General features: G+C 39.6%; 2 protein-coding genes across 2 annotated transcripts in view; one reads left to right on the forward strand and one right to left on the reverse strand.

Moving 5' to 3' along the window:
* Positions 1-815: 815 nt before the first annotated feature.
* smarce1 (SWI/SNF related, matrix associated, actin dependent regulator of chromatin, subfamily e, member 1) lies at positions 816-12,051 on the reverse strand. Its single transcript, XM_062431723.1, has 11 exons — positions 11,885-12,051; positions 11,126-11,179; positions 10,770-10,813; positions 10,325-10,429; positions 9,381-9,461; positions 8,907-9,038; positions 8,500-8,671; positions 3,026-3,198; positions 2,817-2,918; positions 2,101-2,362; positions 816-2,009 (listed from the first exon to the last, which is right to left on the reverse strand). Exons 2-11 carry the CDS (start codon positions 11,130-11,132, stop codon positions 1,804-1,806), a joined length of 1,284 nt encoding a protein of 427 aa, XP_062287707.1. The 5' UTR covers positions 11,133-11,179; positions 11,885-12,051; the 3' UTR covers positions 816-1,803.
* Positions 12,052-14,063: 2,012 nt separating this feature from the next.
* The window catches only part of LOC133992882 (protein AF-17-like), a 54,524-nt gene continuing 52,480 nt past the window's right edge, over positions 14,064-16,107 (forward strand). Inside the window, exon 1 of the mRNA XM_062431701.1 lies at positions 14,064-14,154. Coding sequence (XP_062287685.1) covers positions 14,148-14,154 — 7 coding nt within the window. The 5' untranslated portion in view covers positions 14,064-14,147. The remainder of the gene's footprint in view (positions 14,155-16,107) is intronic.

Below are 16,107 nucleotides of genomic sequence, written 5' to 3' on the forward strand. Positions count from 1 at the left end.
AATAAAATATTAATATTAGTTAAATACTGTTAATTTATTTATTTAAAAAATCATTTTGAACACGGTTCGTTACTTTTATTTTTGTATTTCTACATTATTGTACAGATATTAGTCAGAATCTTGCCGTACCGGACAGTAGCGGAGCTTTTTTGCAACACCCTTTTGCCCACTGACTCACAAGACCTGCACATGTTTCTGCACACCTGTATCTCTGCGGGTTTGTGGTTTCCCGCTTTCACTGAAGGCAGTGCTAACCACATGGTACAGAAAGGTAGCAAAGTTGCAGAGCATGGTTCATAATTCACAAATACACTAAAGCACAACCAAATCTGATCATTACATCCTCCTACATCTAGAAGCTGAAACCATAGAAAAAAAAACATCATGTCTTACAGCTCGGATCCACCTTTAGTTTTTAGTCAGTTCTTTTTTTTTTGTTGTAACAGGGACTTTTGTCACAGCTAAAAGCTTTGGAGGATTAGTGTTAGCTGAAAAAGCTGAAAAACAGGAAATCAGAACAATTCCCTCTCATCTTACCACTTCCCTTACCTGTTAAGTGCAGAGGACAAATATGCACGAACACTACTGTATGCACAAATTGTTTGGCACAACCATCACAGTATACCATTCAAAGCACTTTCATAGATTAGTTATTCATTCGTATACTGTAAATTTGCATTTATATTAGTTCATAGATATTCATCAAACAATTCCAAGAAGTGAAATGAGAGTTTTTTTAGGGTAGAAAAGTTTATTGGTATAAATATGCAAAAGAAAATTCATTTTTAAGACTGAATGTGTACGACTGTTCTTAAAGATGTTTTTAACGACAACATGAAAATCCATGTTTAAGCACACCTCATAACACTGTGTACACAATCACGGGACATTTAAAAGTTTTTTCTGCTGAAAATTGCAAATATCGATCATAACACAGAAATGTTCTAAGCGTACTGCTTTTGATTTGATTGACAGCTAGCAAACTTGAGAACACCAGTCGTTGAGCTTTGTACAGCATTGATGATCATGTGATATATATATATATATATTGATATATATATATATATATATATATATATATATATATATGCATGAAGGGACCGGGATGGGCCCCAGGACAACCAATACACAAGTATAATAAAAAAGCTGATAATAAATAACAAAAAAGAACTACTACTAGTGACTACAAACTCCTGAGACAATACGGTCACTGTAATACTGATACAGATAGTAAACAAATATTCTCCTGCCCAGGAGATGGTCACCCAGCTCCACTCTTCACAAGTATGCCAACTTATTTTTTTTAATAAAAATTACAACATGCAAAAATAACAATAAAAGCAACAATGACATTACAATACAAAGGACAAAGTTAAATATAACACTGAACAATGTTTGTATCATGTGACAGCTTTTTTCAATATGGCCGGTCTTCATTAGCTAAGTGCTAGAGAATAAGACGGGAGATATGTATCGATATGTGCTGAAGAGGGCCTGTATGCTTTCTTCCATAGATCAATAAAGCCTATGGATGAAATATAGTGCTTTCACACGGGCCTTTGTGTGTGGCGCACTTAGCAGCCATTGATATTAAACAGAACCATTGCTTTGTCGGCTTGAAGTGCTTAACTTTTTTTTTTTTTTTTTTTTGTACATCATCTTCAGGCTTGTTAAAATGCATCTGAAAGGCTCCTCATATGCTTTGACGAAAATGAGATGATACTGTGCAATACATGTTTATCAGAGGATGATGTCACATGTCCTGACAGCCTTACAGTTCAAAGGCAGGTCAGGTGTTGTGATTCAGTGGGCTGGTCTCGCCCTGCTGGGCCCCTCTGATGGCTCACTAGTCGGGGCATCTTCTGTCTGAGCGGAGGTGGTCTCTGAGCCCGTGTTACTGTCGCTGGTTCCCTCCTCCATGGCTCCCTCTGGGACGCTCTCCTTGTCCTCGGATGCCCCCTCCTCGCTGCCTGGATGAGCTTCGAGTTCCTCTGAGGCCTTCTGCTTCCCTGAGTCAGCCAAAAAAAGGAGAAAAAAAACGCATGAAGCAAAGTGAGCCTGACAGCTTTATAGTCCCTGATAAATACCACCATGGCTCACCTGGTGTATCTGTTGGATTGGACTCCGTGTCCTCGCCTTCCTTGTTGCTACATTCGCTGAGGGAATTTTGCTGGGACTTGTTGCCATGTGTTGCGCAGACGTGTTTCTCTTCTTCTGCTAACACGCAGGTGGGGGCCTCTCTGGCTCCTCGGTCTCCTGCATCCTTCTCGCGTTCTGCCATGCGTTTGCGGGCTGCCTCTTCGGCTGCAGAAATCTCTGCAGAAATCTTCTCCATGTCCACTTCCACTTTCATACAACACAGCTGAAAAGTGGTTTAAGAGGTTTTAGAAATGCAAAAAATAAAGCATACAGTGATGAGAAGCATAATGTGTTCACTTTCAGTTCAGTGCTGTGTGTGTGTGTGTGTTTTGTTTTTGTTATTTTTTTAACATTTCAACAGTGTTTCAATGCATGCACAGCTTGTGTGGATGGATGCTCTGAGAGGCTCTGTAAAGGATAATGGCGCCCCCTGTTGTATACAGTAGACAGTGCACCCAGCTACACTGCTGCATCTAATTTCAGAATGACAGTTATTATGGGGGCAGCAAATTGTAAACAATAGAAGCTATAGGATTGCCAGAACATGTGGATGGAGTTAGCAGCAGCTGGCGTCTGTAAGGCAGGCGTAGAGCTGCACACCGTACGGTAAAACAAGCAAAGGGACAGCTTGTGTGCGAGGAATCGATGACCGGGGATCGATGTAAAAGATGCCGTACCCTTTTGAGCTCATTGGTGAACGACTCCGTGGCTTCAATGAATTTTCTCTTCTTGTCCTGGTGGCGGTCTTCAATCTGAAGCAACTCTGCCTCCAACTTTCTCTGCGTCACGAGACACACAGGCACCACGGTATGTACTTCATCAACACAGCTGTCAAACGTGACGTTCCACCGTTATGCGAAGAACAGAAAGACCCTAATGATCCTACCTGGTGCACCATCAAAGACTGGACCTGGCGTTTGAGGACCTGCATGCGAGCGGTGGTGACAACCGACCGCACATCTGGGACTACGCTCTCGCTGAGGATCTCGCTGATCAAACGGTGGTTTCGCTGGAAACGGGCCGCGGCCGAGTGCTTTATGGAAAAGCCATCGTCGTAATCTGAGGACGTGAAACACATAAAAAGGGAGGATTTACGGGTTTGGCTTGGGCGATACGTTTTTACACACCTGTGAAGAGTGGAGATGTGTCACATAGTCACCACCAACGACCACGAGGAGCTTCAGAAAACTAGAAACACAAATGATAAAGAAAACAAAATGATGCAAGTACTGCTGTATCAAGACAATGTAGACATCACCTCACATCTCTGGTTTTACTCACTTTATTTTATTATTTATTTAGTGTATTTATTCATCTATTATTTTATTTGAGTATTCTGAATTTTTTCCATTTTTATACTTCTGGTGTTTCTTCAGCTTCTGTTTTTATTGAGTCATAATTTATAACAGCCGTTCATAGTTTGTGCGTGGATCTGGGTGGTATGTGTGTGTGTGTGTGTGTGTGTGTTTAACTAAGTAAAGCACTTTGTGTTACATTATTATGTATGAAAAGAGCTACACAAATAAAGTCTGATTGATTGATTGATCAGGATTATTGAAACTCAATATTTATACAGTTACAGCCTAAATAAATAAACAAAGCACAGACCAGAATGCGTCCATTATAACCAACTGAAGCTGCTGCATTGACCACGGAAGCTGCATGCATCTGCACAAGGCATCGCATTACTCATCTCTTTTTTTATTTGGCTGTTTTATTTTTTTCCCCTTGTATTTTCTACACTCAGCTATGCTATCTTACAAGTAAAAACTACATAGAAATGTGTGTTTAAAAATGTTTAAAATAACTACCTCATTGTAACAGAGGCAATGCAACTCAGCAGTGCAACCTTGTGGGGTTTCTTTTCATTGCACGCTCAAATCAATCAATCGAATCAAATGTGTATCCATGATCCTCTAGTTCAAAAATTCACTACCAGTTAAAATAGCATTCGCTTCCAAACCCCTCCATAAACATAACTTCTGCAACATCAGACTTGGCGACGCTCGCTCGTCGTAAGAGTTTAACTGGCAAGCGCTACTTTTTTCCAAAGTATCCGACTTGAAATCTGCTCAGAAAAACTCGGCTGGCACCTTCACACGCAACAAAGATGCAGCTGGTGTAGCAGGTAAAAAAAAAAAACACACCAAAAAAACACCCCGCCCTGCCTACATGACGCGTCATGTCCGTGCCTGATGTATTTCAGCCGTTAAAAGTTAAATATATGCCATTATGTCAAAACACATCCTTAAGCAAAGCAAAACCTATATTGTCGGGTGAAACGGAACAAGCTGTTGATTATAACTCGCTAGATGTGGACAGAGAGTTCGAAATGTAGTCTGCAATTTTCATTTGCCAGCAAATGTTCTTCTTTGTCTTGAACGTATACTGCTCTGCTGTTTAAATACAGAACGCTAGTGCAGCGAAGTCGAATCCAAATACAGTTAATCTACAGTGACTTTAGACAATAATCATCCCTCCTTACTTTTTCCACTCTGCGGTGTTGAAGAATAAACTTCAGATGGATTCAAATTGTTTTTTCTGTTTTATTTTATTGAGAACCAAACACAGAACCATTTGAATGGCTTTAAAAACTTGTATGGTTACTTCAGAAAAAAGCCTCTGTTCTGACAGTGATTACAGCTTTAGGCCTTTGCTGAATTTGTGAGATATCATTTTCGGTGTGTATCCTGTTTTTATTTGCTCAGACGTTGTTAGGTTGTGTGAGGAGAATGGTCGTCTGTGAACGGCTAACGTCAAGTCGGTTAAAGGTCACGATTCCCAATCCGAGCCGTTCACGTGCCATGTTTGACTTCATTCATTCATTCGCGAGCATTGGATTTAACATTATGTACTGTGCATTAAAAAAGTCAGTCACAAATAGTCTGTTGTTATGGAAACATTTTGTGGATTTATGTACTGTGTGACAAGATGAAATGATAAGAAAACAAATGATAAGATATACAGTATGAGTATTTGCTGATTGCTACAGTATTTAAATGAAGAATAAAAGGAAGGACTGATAGTAGACTGAATGAGTAGTTTAATCCATCAATATTCTAGAAAAAGGGATCATGTTTCATCACTCCTCGCTTCTCTCCATTGGTGAGATTTAGAATTGATTGTAAGATGTTATTGATATTGAAAGCCTTACTGGGTCAGGCTCTTAACTCTATTATAGACTTACTGGAGTCCTGTGTGCTTCAATGCTGCCTGAGAACATGGTCTGTTCTGTCTGGGAACTCCCTGAGTATCTCAGGCTAGCAGAATCAGTTTCAACTTTTATATCAGTTCTTAAAACCCACTTTTATGAAAAAGGCCTTGTTATAGATTTCCTGACTGTATGTTTTAGGTTTTTAACTCTATATTTTATCTTTATTTCATGATTGGTTGATTTTATTGTTTTTATGATCAGTTTTATAATCTTAATTGCCTGTACTTTTATCAGAACTATCAATTTAGCTCTTTCTATGTTTTACTTGATCTTATGGAAAGCACTTTGTGACACTATTTTGAAAAGTACTATATAAATAAAGTTAAAGGACTAATTAGCTGAATTCATAAATACATTGAACAATTTTGCTTCTGAAAATGACGAGATCCTTGTCTTAATCTGTTTGTTTACCAGTTGGTTCCCCTTCTATTTTTCCATTTGCAAACACTGTCATATACTATACTTGACGCTACTTTTTGTCCTTGTTGTGGCCTTTGCTTAACCGCTGTGTGATGTAACGAGAGCTCTCGGCGGGTATCAGTTGAACTCGTCAGCCGGTTGTGCACCCATATATATGTGTGTGTGTGTGTGTGTGTGTGTGTGTGCACCCTCGAAACTTTCCAGAGGGCAGAAATGAATCGTATCTGCTACGTCGAAAAAGTTTCAAAAGGTGCACACATAGGTGCTCTGACACCACAACAGGAAACAGTCAGGGGAGGTAATACGTTCTGAGGGTAGCGTGTGAGCAATAGACTTATTTAACATTCACATTTTTCTGTAGAATTGTCTCAGTAATGTGTGGATATTTTCCAGCCTTTTGCTTTTAGCCGAACGCTGTCCTTCTACATTATGGATGTGGTTTCGGGTTATTTTAGTTGTGCATTACAGACGTTAGGTAAAGGCAAGGGCTTCTCCTGTCTGCCTAACTCTATTACACAGTCCAGACTGCACTTCACCCAAGATAAACTTTCAACAAATAGGGTTTTGCTGGTTAGATCGACTGCTGAAAATAACCACAAAAAGGACCTTCTTAAAATATGCATTTTAAAACTGTGCGTGATAGATCTATCGGCTGCTTTTGATTTTCTGTCTCTTTTTTTCTTTGTGAGCTGGTCATTGGGAATAAAAGAGGAGAAACTGGTGTATGGTAGCAGCTTAAGACCATTTATGGATATTACTTGTGGAGCGCCACAGGGGCCTGTATTAGGACCACAATTGGGTTTTTTTTTTTTTTTTTTTTGGGGGGGGGGGGGTTTAAATGACATGTAGGGTATCAAGGATATTGAAATTTGTTTTAATTGTTCTGGAAAGAATTTGCAGCAGCTTTTGGAGGTGGTTATGATTCAAATGAGTAAATGAAAATGGTTTGACAGAAAAAACTAATTATCATTTTAAAAACGTACGCAGTTTGGAAATCATACAATTAACACACACGTGTACAAACGATGATAGGTAATGTCGATATAGAACGAGTATATGAAAATGAATTTCTGGGTGTAACATTAGACCACAAAATCAGCAGGAAACCTCATACAAGATACAATATGCGAGCAAAGTTGGCAAAGAGCGTCGCACTTCTGGGAAAAACAAACGCCCATTCTGAGTCAAAATGCATAATACACTCTTATTCACTTGTATTATGTGAATTACTGTGTGGATGACATGTGGGTTAGGGTGCACAAAAGCAACTCATTTTGCATACTACTACAAAAAAAAAAGAAAAAAGAAAGAGGTGGAGGATATCATGAATACACTAACATGCTGTTTTTAAAGACACATGCTTTGTAGTTCACGGATCTGATAGAATTTAAGAAATAATTTACTTCCTGGCAACAACTACAAAAAAAAAAAAGAAGTTCTTAAACAGAGGGGGGGAGGGGGGAACTTTAACTTTAACCAATCTCAAGAGTATGTGTATTTCATTTTGTGGGGTGACTTTTAAAGTAGGACTCAAGCTGAGTAAGAATATCAAACACTTACATACAGTGATGAGTAAAGGGCCCCTTGTTTGTCTCAAGAATGTGACACTCACTGATGATGACGTTGTTGTTATTGTTTGGTTTTTTTCCTCTTTTCTCTCTATGAGTGTCGGTGATGCTCATAAAGGTTGATGACGTATGTAAGATCAATTATGAATGTATAAAGACGATGTACATAAGTGTTGATTATGTAAGTGTATAGAGGATATATATTGAGGATGTATGTATAAAGACAATGATCATCACGGTTAGTTATGTATGTATAAAGAGGATGTACACTGAGTATGTATGTATAAAGAGACTAAACATAAAGGTTGATTATGTATGTATAAAGGGGGTGTACACAAAGGTTGTATATGTAAAAAGGAACATAGAGGTAATTATTTAAGTTCACTATATAAATATAGAAAAGGTGGACCAGATCAGTATTTTATCTTTCTACGTGTTTATTGAGAATTTATTGTATACTTTTAATGTCCGTTTTAGTGGTTATTCTTGTTTTGTTAATCTATTCTAAAAAAGAGACTTTCTTTAAGACTGTATTTATTAATAAATCACAATCTCTGAATATGTGGCCACCTGGAGAGCTAAATCCTATTTAATGGATGTTACGTGCAGCCTTTTGAGAACATGACCCGCTGGGATACAGGCTCTGACATTTTTATGGTCTGGGGTGTTTCTAAATAGCAATTGGTTTTATCTGTAGTTTTCCTGTCATTTTCCTACGTCATTATCTCCTGCTTTAACCCAGCCAGACCCCAGACAAGCATCATTTCCGTGAGGTGGGTGTAACTCAAACGTCTTCTTCTGGCTTGTGTCTAACGTGTGTGTGTGTGTGTGTGTGTGTGTGTGCGTCAGTCTTTAAAACAACAGGGAAAAGAATGTAAATTTTGCAATTATGTCTAAACCGATGCCAAGAATACCTACAAAATGTCAACACTGTGTGCAAAACAAAGACAAATTTTGGTTCCATTCGGCAGCTTAAAAGCAGAAATTACCAAATTACCCAAAATGTGGATGGTTGTAGCAGTGTAGGAGGAGGGTAAAAGATAACACAGTCTCTGGGTGTGCGGACTGGCAACTCTGTGTGGTCGTGCTACAGTAATTACAGCTCTGTCACAGTGCTTAAAACGTTGGGAGACAAAGCATTCGGCTGAGTGGCCTTACCATCTGGATCCTCCGCTGGCTGAATACTCATGTAAGGCTCACCCTTGTCGAGTCTGGACTGCCTCTGGCGGCTCTCCTCTTCCAGAGCTGCCTCGGCGCGGCTTTTTGCATTGACGTAGGCCAGGTAGGCTGGCGAGTTGTGATAGGCCTTCATGCTCTCATTATACTCAATCTAAGGTGGAGGAGATGACAGGAATGACAAGGAAACAGAGAAGGCAAGCAGACACAACATGTGGACCCTCGGTTCTATTAACTAGGACAAGATAGGGGGAAAGAGGTTTAGTCATGACTGTTACAAAAAGGAAGTAATGATGACTGGAGGGACCCACAACTGTTGGAGACACATTTACTGGTGGTCACCCATCACAAAAAGCCCCCCATCAACACCCCCTTGTAAAACAACCAACCTTCTCTGCTTCGTAGTCATTCAAATAATCCTGTTTCTCCTCATCAGTGAGGTCCCTCCACATGCCACCGATTATCTTCCCAATTTCCCATAGCTTCAGATCAGGATTGGAGGCTTTTACTTGATCCCAAACCTGGTGATGAGAACCAGACATGGGTGTGGGGTTGGGTTGGGTTGGAGGGGGATATAGGTGGTTATCTCTTTGCAGAGAGGTCACAAACCAGAGGAGGCCGTGTGCTTTAAGTTCCATCTCCAAGTTGATAAATCCCACTATGTGATGTGGACTGTCCTGAGTTAAGTCCTAGCTTTATTTAACTACACCTACCTTCATACACAACTATTAGCGTCTTGTCTTAAACAGAATTAATGTCTTAATCATTCTGAGATGATACAACATATTCAAATCAAAGTATCCCTGCCATCCAACAGAGCACATGATGATGCAAAAGGCAGCAGTTACACATTGTGTACTTACCTTACGACTATATCTCATGTATGGCATCAATGGCTTATCGGGTGGCTTGGGTGGCTTTGGGATATTTATTCCTGAGGAATTCTGGTCAAGAAAAAAAAAAGAGTCATCTGAAGACATGGTCGCTGTTGAGTGATCAGGCAACCATTTAAACACATTTGTAGGTGCATGGTTGTGTAATTTGACATGAAAACACAAAGAAATGTACTTTGACTCAAATGCAAGATGCATCAAAGTAATTTCTTATCAGTTCAATTAACTTGATTTAATTAATGACAGTTTGAGGCCATATACAAGTGAGGAACCCCACAGAGAACAATGGAATAGCGTCGACTGTGAAAAAAAAAGAAAGAAAATCTCACTTAAGCTGAGATTTGCCCACCGCGAGACATAATGTCATTATCAGAGTCAGCCAACCACAGCTTGCATGCAGCGACTGAATTACTGCTCAGCAGCCAGAGCCATGCCGAGCAACGAGTCTGTAATTCCATGGCAACACTGATGGCATGGGTTACTTAACATGGCTGTCAGAAATGCAGACTTTGAAAGGCAGGTGGTATTTGAATACACACAGATGGGACTTTTTAAGCCAGTCTGCACTGTGATGGAGGCAGCAGAGGAGAGTTTGGAATGATACGCATTTCAGATTCAAGATTTAATCTCGGGAATGGAATGACGTATTTTTAAGAAGATATATTTATTATCAGCATCTGTTCTTTGAACGGTGGAAATGCAAAAAATACACTTTGTCTCATTCAAACATAAACACTGGTTGACCTTGTGAAAAGCTGCAATGCTACTGATGCTCACAGAGGCTTCTGCAATGTCTTGCTTTGACTGAGCAAGTTGCGCAAACTGAACTCAAAGTGTTCCAGATTTTAAACATCTCCAACTGAGTCCACCTGACATTTTCACTCGACGTGTTTACTCAATGTTAACATTCATACCGTTGCCCGACTGTTGCTGCTTTGGCTCCCTCCCAGTCTGTAGTTGTTGTAGGCCAGATGGCTGTATGGGTTGTACCCCACAAACCCGGTAGTGTTGGGCATTTGCTGATGGAAACAAATGAGACAGAAACACGAATGAGAAAATGGCATAAAATAAGGAGGGGGGAGTAAAGCCCGAGACAGAAACTTAAAGAAACCAATGACAGAAGCTGGGGAATGTCAAAAGGAAGAAAACGGGCAGTGACGCTGGGGCTATAAAGGAACTCATCTTTACAGAAGCAGTGATGTATCAGCACATCAGTGTCACAAGGGGGTTGTGTCATCTACAAATAACATGCTTTTTTGAAATAAATACCTTTTGATAAAGTATAAAGGGTACTCAAATGAAATCTCCAGAAAGCATAATGTGGTATGCACAGTTAATATTTGTTTTAGAGATACTTACAGTTGTAGGGGCAGGGGGAGGGGGAGGGGCATAGGATGGCCTCTCTGTAGTGAGAAAAAAAGTCCAAATGAGACATCAGCATCAGTCTGAAATCAGCTGTTTCTAATGCAACCTCACTATTTTCCACTTATGTCTTCTAAATATAAATCAATTTTGTTGTATATCTAAAGGAAATATAAAAAAAACCCATTAATAACATAATAAAGGAACTAAAGGAACTCTGTTCATGATTGTAATGCAGTGTCATTATTATAATGGAAACAACAGGTGTAATGTATTCCAATGCATTTAAATACCATCACCTAGCTGACTACAAAGAGCTTCATCAATCATCTAAAATACTCCCAGTTCCTTACTTGACATCTTTGCAGTGATGCGCAGCAGGTATCAGTCTACTCCAGTCATTGGCTCTGTAATAAACACGTTGAGAGTAGGATAGCATTTAATAACATATTGATAAGATGGAAAAAGTAGTGCCAGGCTGATTTATTGAACTGCACAAAGAAATGCCGATGATGAGTATCACTGAGCGACTGTCTGCCTGTCTGGAAAGACTGCTGCTGCTCACATATGGAAGGTAGTTCGTGTCAGCAGAAAGACAGGTTGTTAATAATATCGTTCATTTGTTAACACATTAACGCGACATGCCTCAGGAGGGGAAAGGGTAAAAGGTGAAAAGCAGCGGCGGTTGACGTTAGCACTGGCTGCTGCTAACCCTCCAATAACTGACACGGTAGCTAATGATAGCTAGCAGCCGCTAATAAAGCTACAGTACTTTTGTTGTCACGTTAGCTTCCTCGAAAGGTTTTGTACTTTGCTTCAAACGCCAGGAATGGATATAGTTAACATGCATTAGGTGACTTTTTTTTTTTAGACCGCAACTATTCGGTTTCATGTTTGGGCTAACGTAAAAATACTCAGTAGGCTGACGGCTAGCGAGCTGGTAACGCAGCTAGCTTAGCTTAGCTACCTCAATGAAAATACTATAAAGAGATATTAGGCTATTAGCATGCAACGTCAAGTCAAACCAACACATCTAGAGATATACATGTCCCCTTATGATTCTGATGGTGACGAGCAAGCGTGTGTACTAAAGTGATGGGCAGCGAACTCACCCTAAACACCTTTAGTCCCCACCACAGTGTGTACGCTGTGGCTTTGACAGGGAAGGCTAACCAACCTAGCTCAGAGAATCAGTCCCCCACAATAAACGAATGAAATGGGGTCCACTCGTAAGATTTTCTGTAGAATCTTCCAGAATTGCACCCCCCCACCCCTCTCTCCTCTCATTGCAGCTGTGACTGCTTTGCCTGGACACTGATGCTCATCGCCTCTCAAACTGTCTGTGCTGAAGCTCTCACTTTACTGAGAGGACAGCAGAATGTGTGAATTTCAGCAGAAACAGATGTTTTTTTTTTCTAGAAGCATCTTTCTCTTCAAGAATAGCCATCCGGAGAGAAAGACGAGGTATCATAACAGCGCAGCACGGTTAAATAAGAGTTCACTATGTACCCACAGAGCTTACAGATGTGTTACAGATGTGCACTATCACAACTCTTGTCAGAAATGAATGTAGCCTGGTTACTCCAGAGGTGTATAGGGGGGCAAAAAGTTGACCTATATGGTTACTATGACTGCAAAATACATCACCTCATTTCAAATGTGTATGTTAGTGCAGATGCTCTACAGTTTGCATTCACTCTTTTGTAAAAAGGTAAAAATCTCTATCGTATAGGCTGTTAGAAGTTGGAATGATTAATTATGTCACCATACATTACAAGTTGCATTATGCATGCTTCACAGGCTACTAAGCTTTTGAGAAAATCAAGGTTGCTCTATTCACTGCTCCCTTGTTGTTAGAACTGAAATACTTTGCATTCTTGTTCACATTGTTCGAGAGCCGCTCAGGTCAATAGTTGTAATAGTGTGTTGCCTAAAGATAACAACCCAAAGCCTGCAGGATTTATCCTACATCTCTGTCCATTCAACCTGAATACTACTTGTTTTGGATTTGTTAATTGATTGTGTTCATTGTGACCCTGTTTCTTTCTGTTTACACTGCACACTTGAGAGCTTATTCTATTTCTGCTTGACCTGCACCCTGTATAATATGCATGTCGACACTGTTGTGATCTCATCACCAGGTGTGATGCTTCGTCTTCTTTTCATTCAACCGGCCGCTGGCGGAGAGATCTATGGATGGGACGGCGAGCGGATTCCACACATGGCGTGGACAAGACCTTCTTAACTGTTGGACACCTGTGATGGAGTGCATCTGGAGGTAGGGTGAAGGTCACATGCCTCCTGTAAGCTACTGTGCAGGCTTAACACATGCGTGCACACACACACACACACACACACACACACACACACACACACACACACACACACACACACACACACACACACGTACACACACGTACACACACAGGGCTTCCCAGGCACAGCTGTGGGATTGTGGATGCCCAGGGGCAGAACAGGTCCTGTGACATTTTCAATCAATCAGAGGAAAACCCGTAAGGCTGTTCTTGTAATGCAGATTCAGATCCAGTTCTTAAGCCTGTAGAGCTCTCCAAAATAGACTCAGGCACTGGAACTAAGCAGACTTGAAAGTTTACTCTGGTGGTGGATGGTGGAGGTATTTTTAGAAACTGCCGCAGTCAGATTATTATGATGTATCATTCCAAAGATATTCCTTGGACAAATGCCTTGATTATTATCATTAACCTGCCTGTCAAACTAGTGATCACGATAGGGATTGGGAAACACGTGATGCTGGATTCCAATTAAAAATAAAAATAAAAGATAGACGTTTATGTATGTCAGAAATAGTCACATACTTCTAAACTGCTTCTAGAATTGCTACAGCTGTTACTACGGTACTACAGCCTGAACAATAATGGATGATATAACAATATATCACCCGATATTCATTTTTTACATTAACAAACTTTCTTTTTTAAAGAAAGTTTTTGTATTTTTTGTTATTGTATAGTTCAAAGAGAGAGATAAGAATGACCTGCAACAAAGATCAGCAGGTGGAATTGAACTGTGGACGTTGCGGTCATGTGGTCGATGTTTTAACCATCAGGATGTCACGATGCCCCAAACTAACTTTTTTCATAACAATCCTACACACACAAACACATCAACAATATAGTCAAGTTCAGACTAGGTAAATAGTAGTAATAATATCAAAATATGCAGCCTGTAAAAGAAGTAATGTGTGATGTGGGTACACATGGGAACGTCAAATTGAATTTTCCTTTTTTGTTTGAAAGTACACAGAGACGGGGAAGTGGAGGTTGGGGGGCAGAGATGGGCGTATGACATACAACAAAGGTCCATGGCTGCAATCAAACAGCAGATGCTGCAGTTATGTGGTGTAAGTCTTAATATTTAAGCTACTGAGGCACCACCATTCAATTCATTTTTGATAGTTCAAATTGTCTGTAAACAATGACTCATTTATATTTATCATTTAAAGGAGGGGTGTCAAACTCATTTGATCTCAGGGGGGCCGGACTAGTAAAATCATTGCATAATAATCTATAAATAATATATAATATATATATTATAACTTTACTATAATAAACCATCTAGGGGTACCTTTGTAAGAAATACTGATATAACGGGTCCAAGCCCATCAAGGAAGTTTGTCCTTCAAATCTGAATCACATTGCAAGTCAGTTATCTTGGTTGGATGTCCATGGGCAGATCAGAGGCCTGAATTCTGAATGGTGAGTGAAAATAAGTGAGAACAGCAGTGCTTTTTTATTGAGAAATTGGAATAAGTTATCCAGCAAGCCGGATTGGACCTCTTGGTGGGCCGGTTCTGGACCGTGCTCCATACGTTTGACACCCCTGATTTAAAGCTTTTTCCCAACCATTGTTATATAAACAACTTAAAATCGAATCAAAAACACTGTTCAAAACATATCTTACATTTACATGCTGCAATCTCTTCTTAATTATAGGACAACATATACAATCATACCATACATATCAATGAGAAAGTAAATCATCCAATAAAATCATGAACTCACTACTAATACTATCACTACAACTGATGACCACAACAACATGGTAGTTTCTAAAGTTTTAATTGTCGTATTACAATGTGTACATTTTTTTTTATCAAGTGAACATTTACAATGTAACTGATCATTTCATTGGTTGATACTCTATATTTCAGTTCTTCGATCACTTCAGTGTTTGAATATAACAGTCCCGTCGTGGACAAGATACACAAGACATAAGCTCTTTCCAACTCCCCGGACCGTTGCTATGCATGCAAACATTACTTCATATATATCTTCTACACACAAACAGATAATATCGGAGGATAACAGGAGCAGTCTATTCTCAAGAAATGCAAATTACAGTTCAGTACAGCAAAGTTAGAGATCAAGAAACATACTATAGCTTAAATACACAGTTTATGCAGTTAGAAGGCCTTTACAAAAAAAATCAAAGCCAGAACCATTTGCCTTCCCCCCTTCAAGACTATTTAACAGAGAAATGTGTGTGAATGTGTTTAGTAACACTTCATTAGTTGATGGATGATAAGATAGGATTTTGCTGGAACTGTTGTTGTGTGCATGCAGTCCACTTAATAGTACTGATGTCTCCACTTTGCTCGCAGTCTTTGGAAAGATTTGTTTTTTTGATATTTTTTAAGCCGAAGCAAGTATTCTCCACCCACACCATCTTCCATCCTCCTGTCTGTGTTTTAGTGAACTTCCTTTGGATATGGTTTAGTAACAAGTAAAAAACTGTTCATCAGATGACAATACGCTGTTTTCTGGCAGAGGATATGAATTGATCCTTGGCGTCAGTGATTAGATTGGATTCTTCACAGGTGCTGCAGATGAAATAATTGATAACCCGAGTAAAGAATTGTGACCGAGAGCTCGTTAACATTACACAGGACAGAGTGATAGAACAGGGCCAACACACAGACGAGAAAAGAATTTACCTTTGATCATATTTTCTTCAAATTGTTTATTGTGATTAAACATTATTTACATGATGTGCATCTATGGAAATATATATTGTAATTCTTGAGAAGTGAGTTTTTGCAGCAAAATGAGACCAAAGTGCACTAAAAAGAAAAAAGACATTTTTACATTTTATGTGTACAAATAAATGGAGGAGATTGTTTTTATTTTTTTTACAGAAATTAACCGACACCCTTTTTTTAAAATGTGCTGCTAAGGGTTCAATTTGTCTGATTGATTTTGGGAATGGACCAATCACGTCAGCCGTCCCCAAGATAGGTTGAGATTAGTGGGGAGAGCTCATGAAGATGCACACTAAACAAATGAAGGAAGTATCA

The sequence above is a fragment of the Scomber scombrus genome, chromosome 2, assembly GCF_963691925.1.
Source record: "Scomber scombrus chromosome 2, fScoSco1.1, whole genome shotgun sequence".
Lineage (NCBI taxonomy): Eukaryota > Metazoa > Chordata > Actinopteri > Scombriformes > Scombridae > Scomber > Scomber scombrus.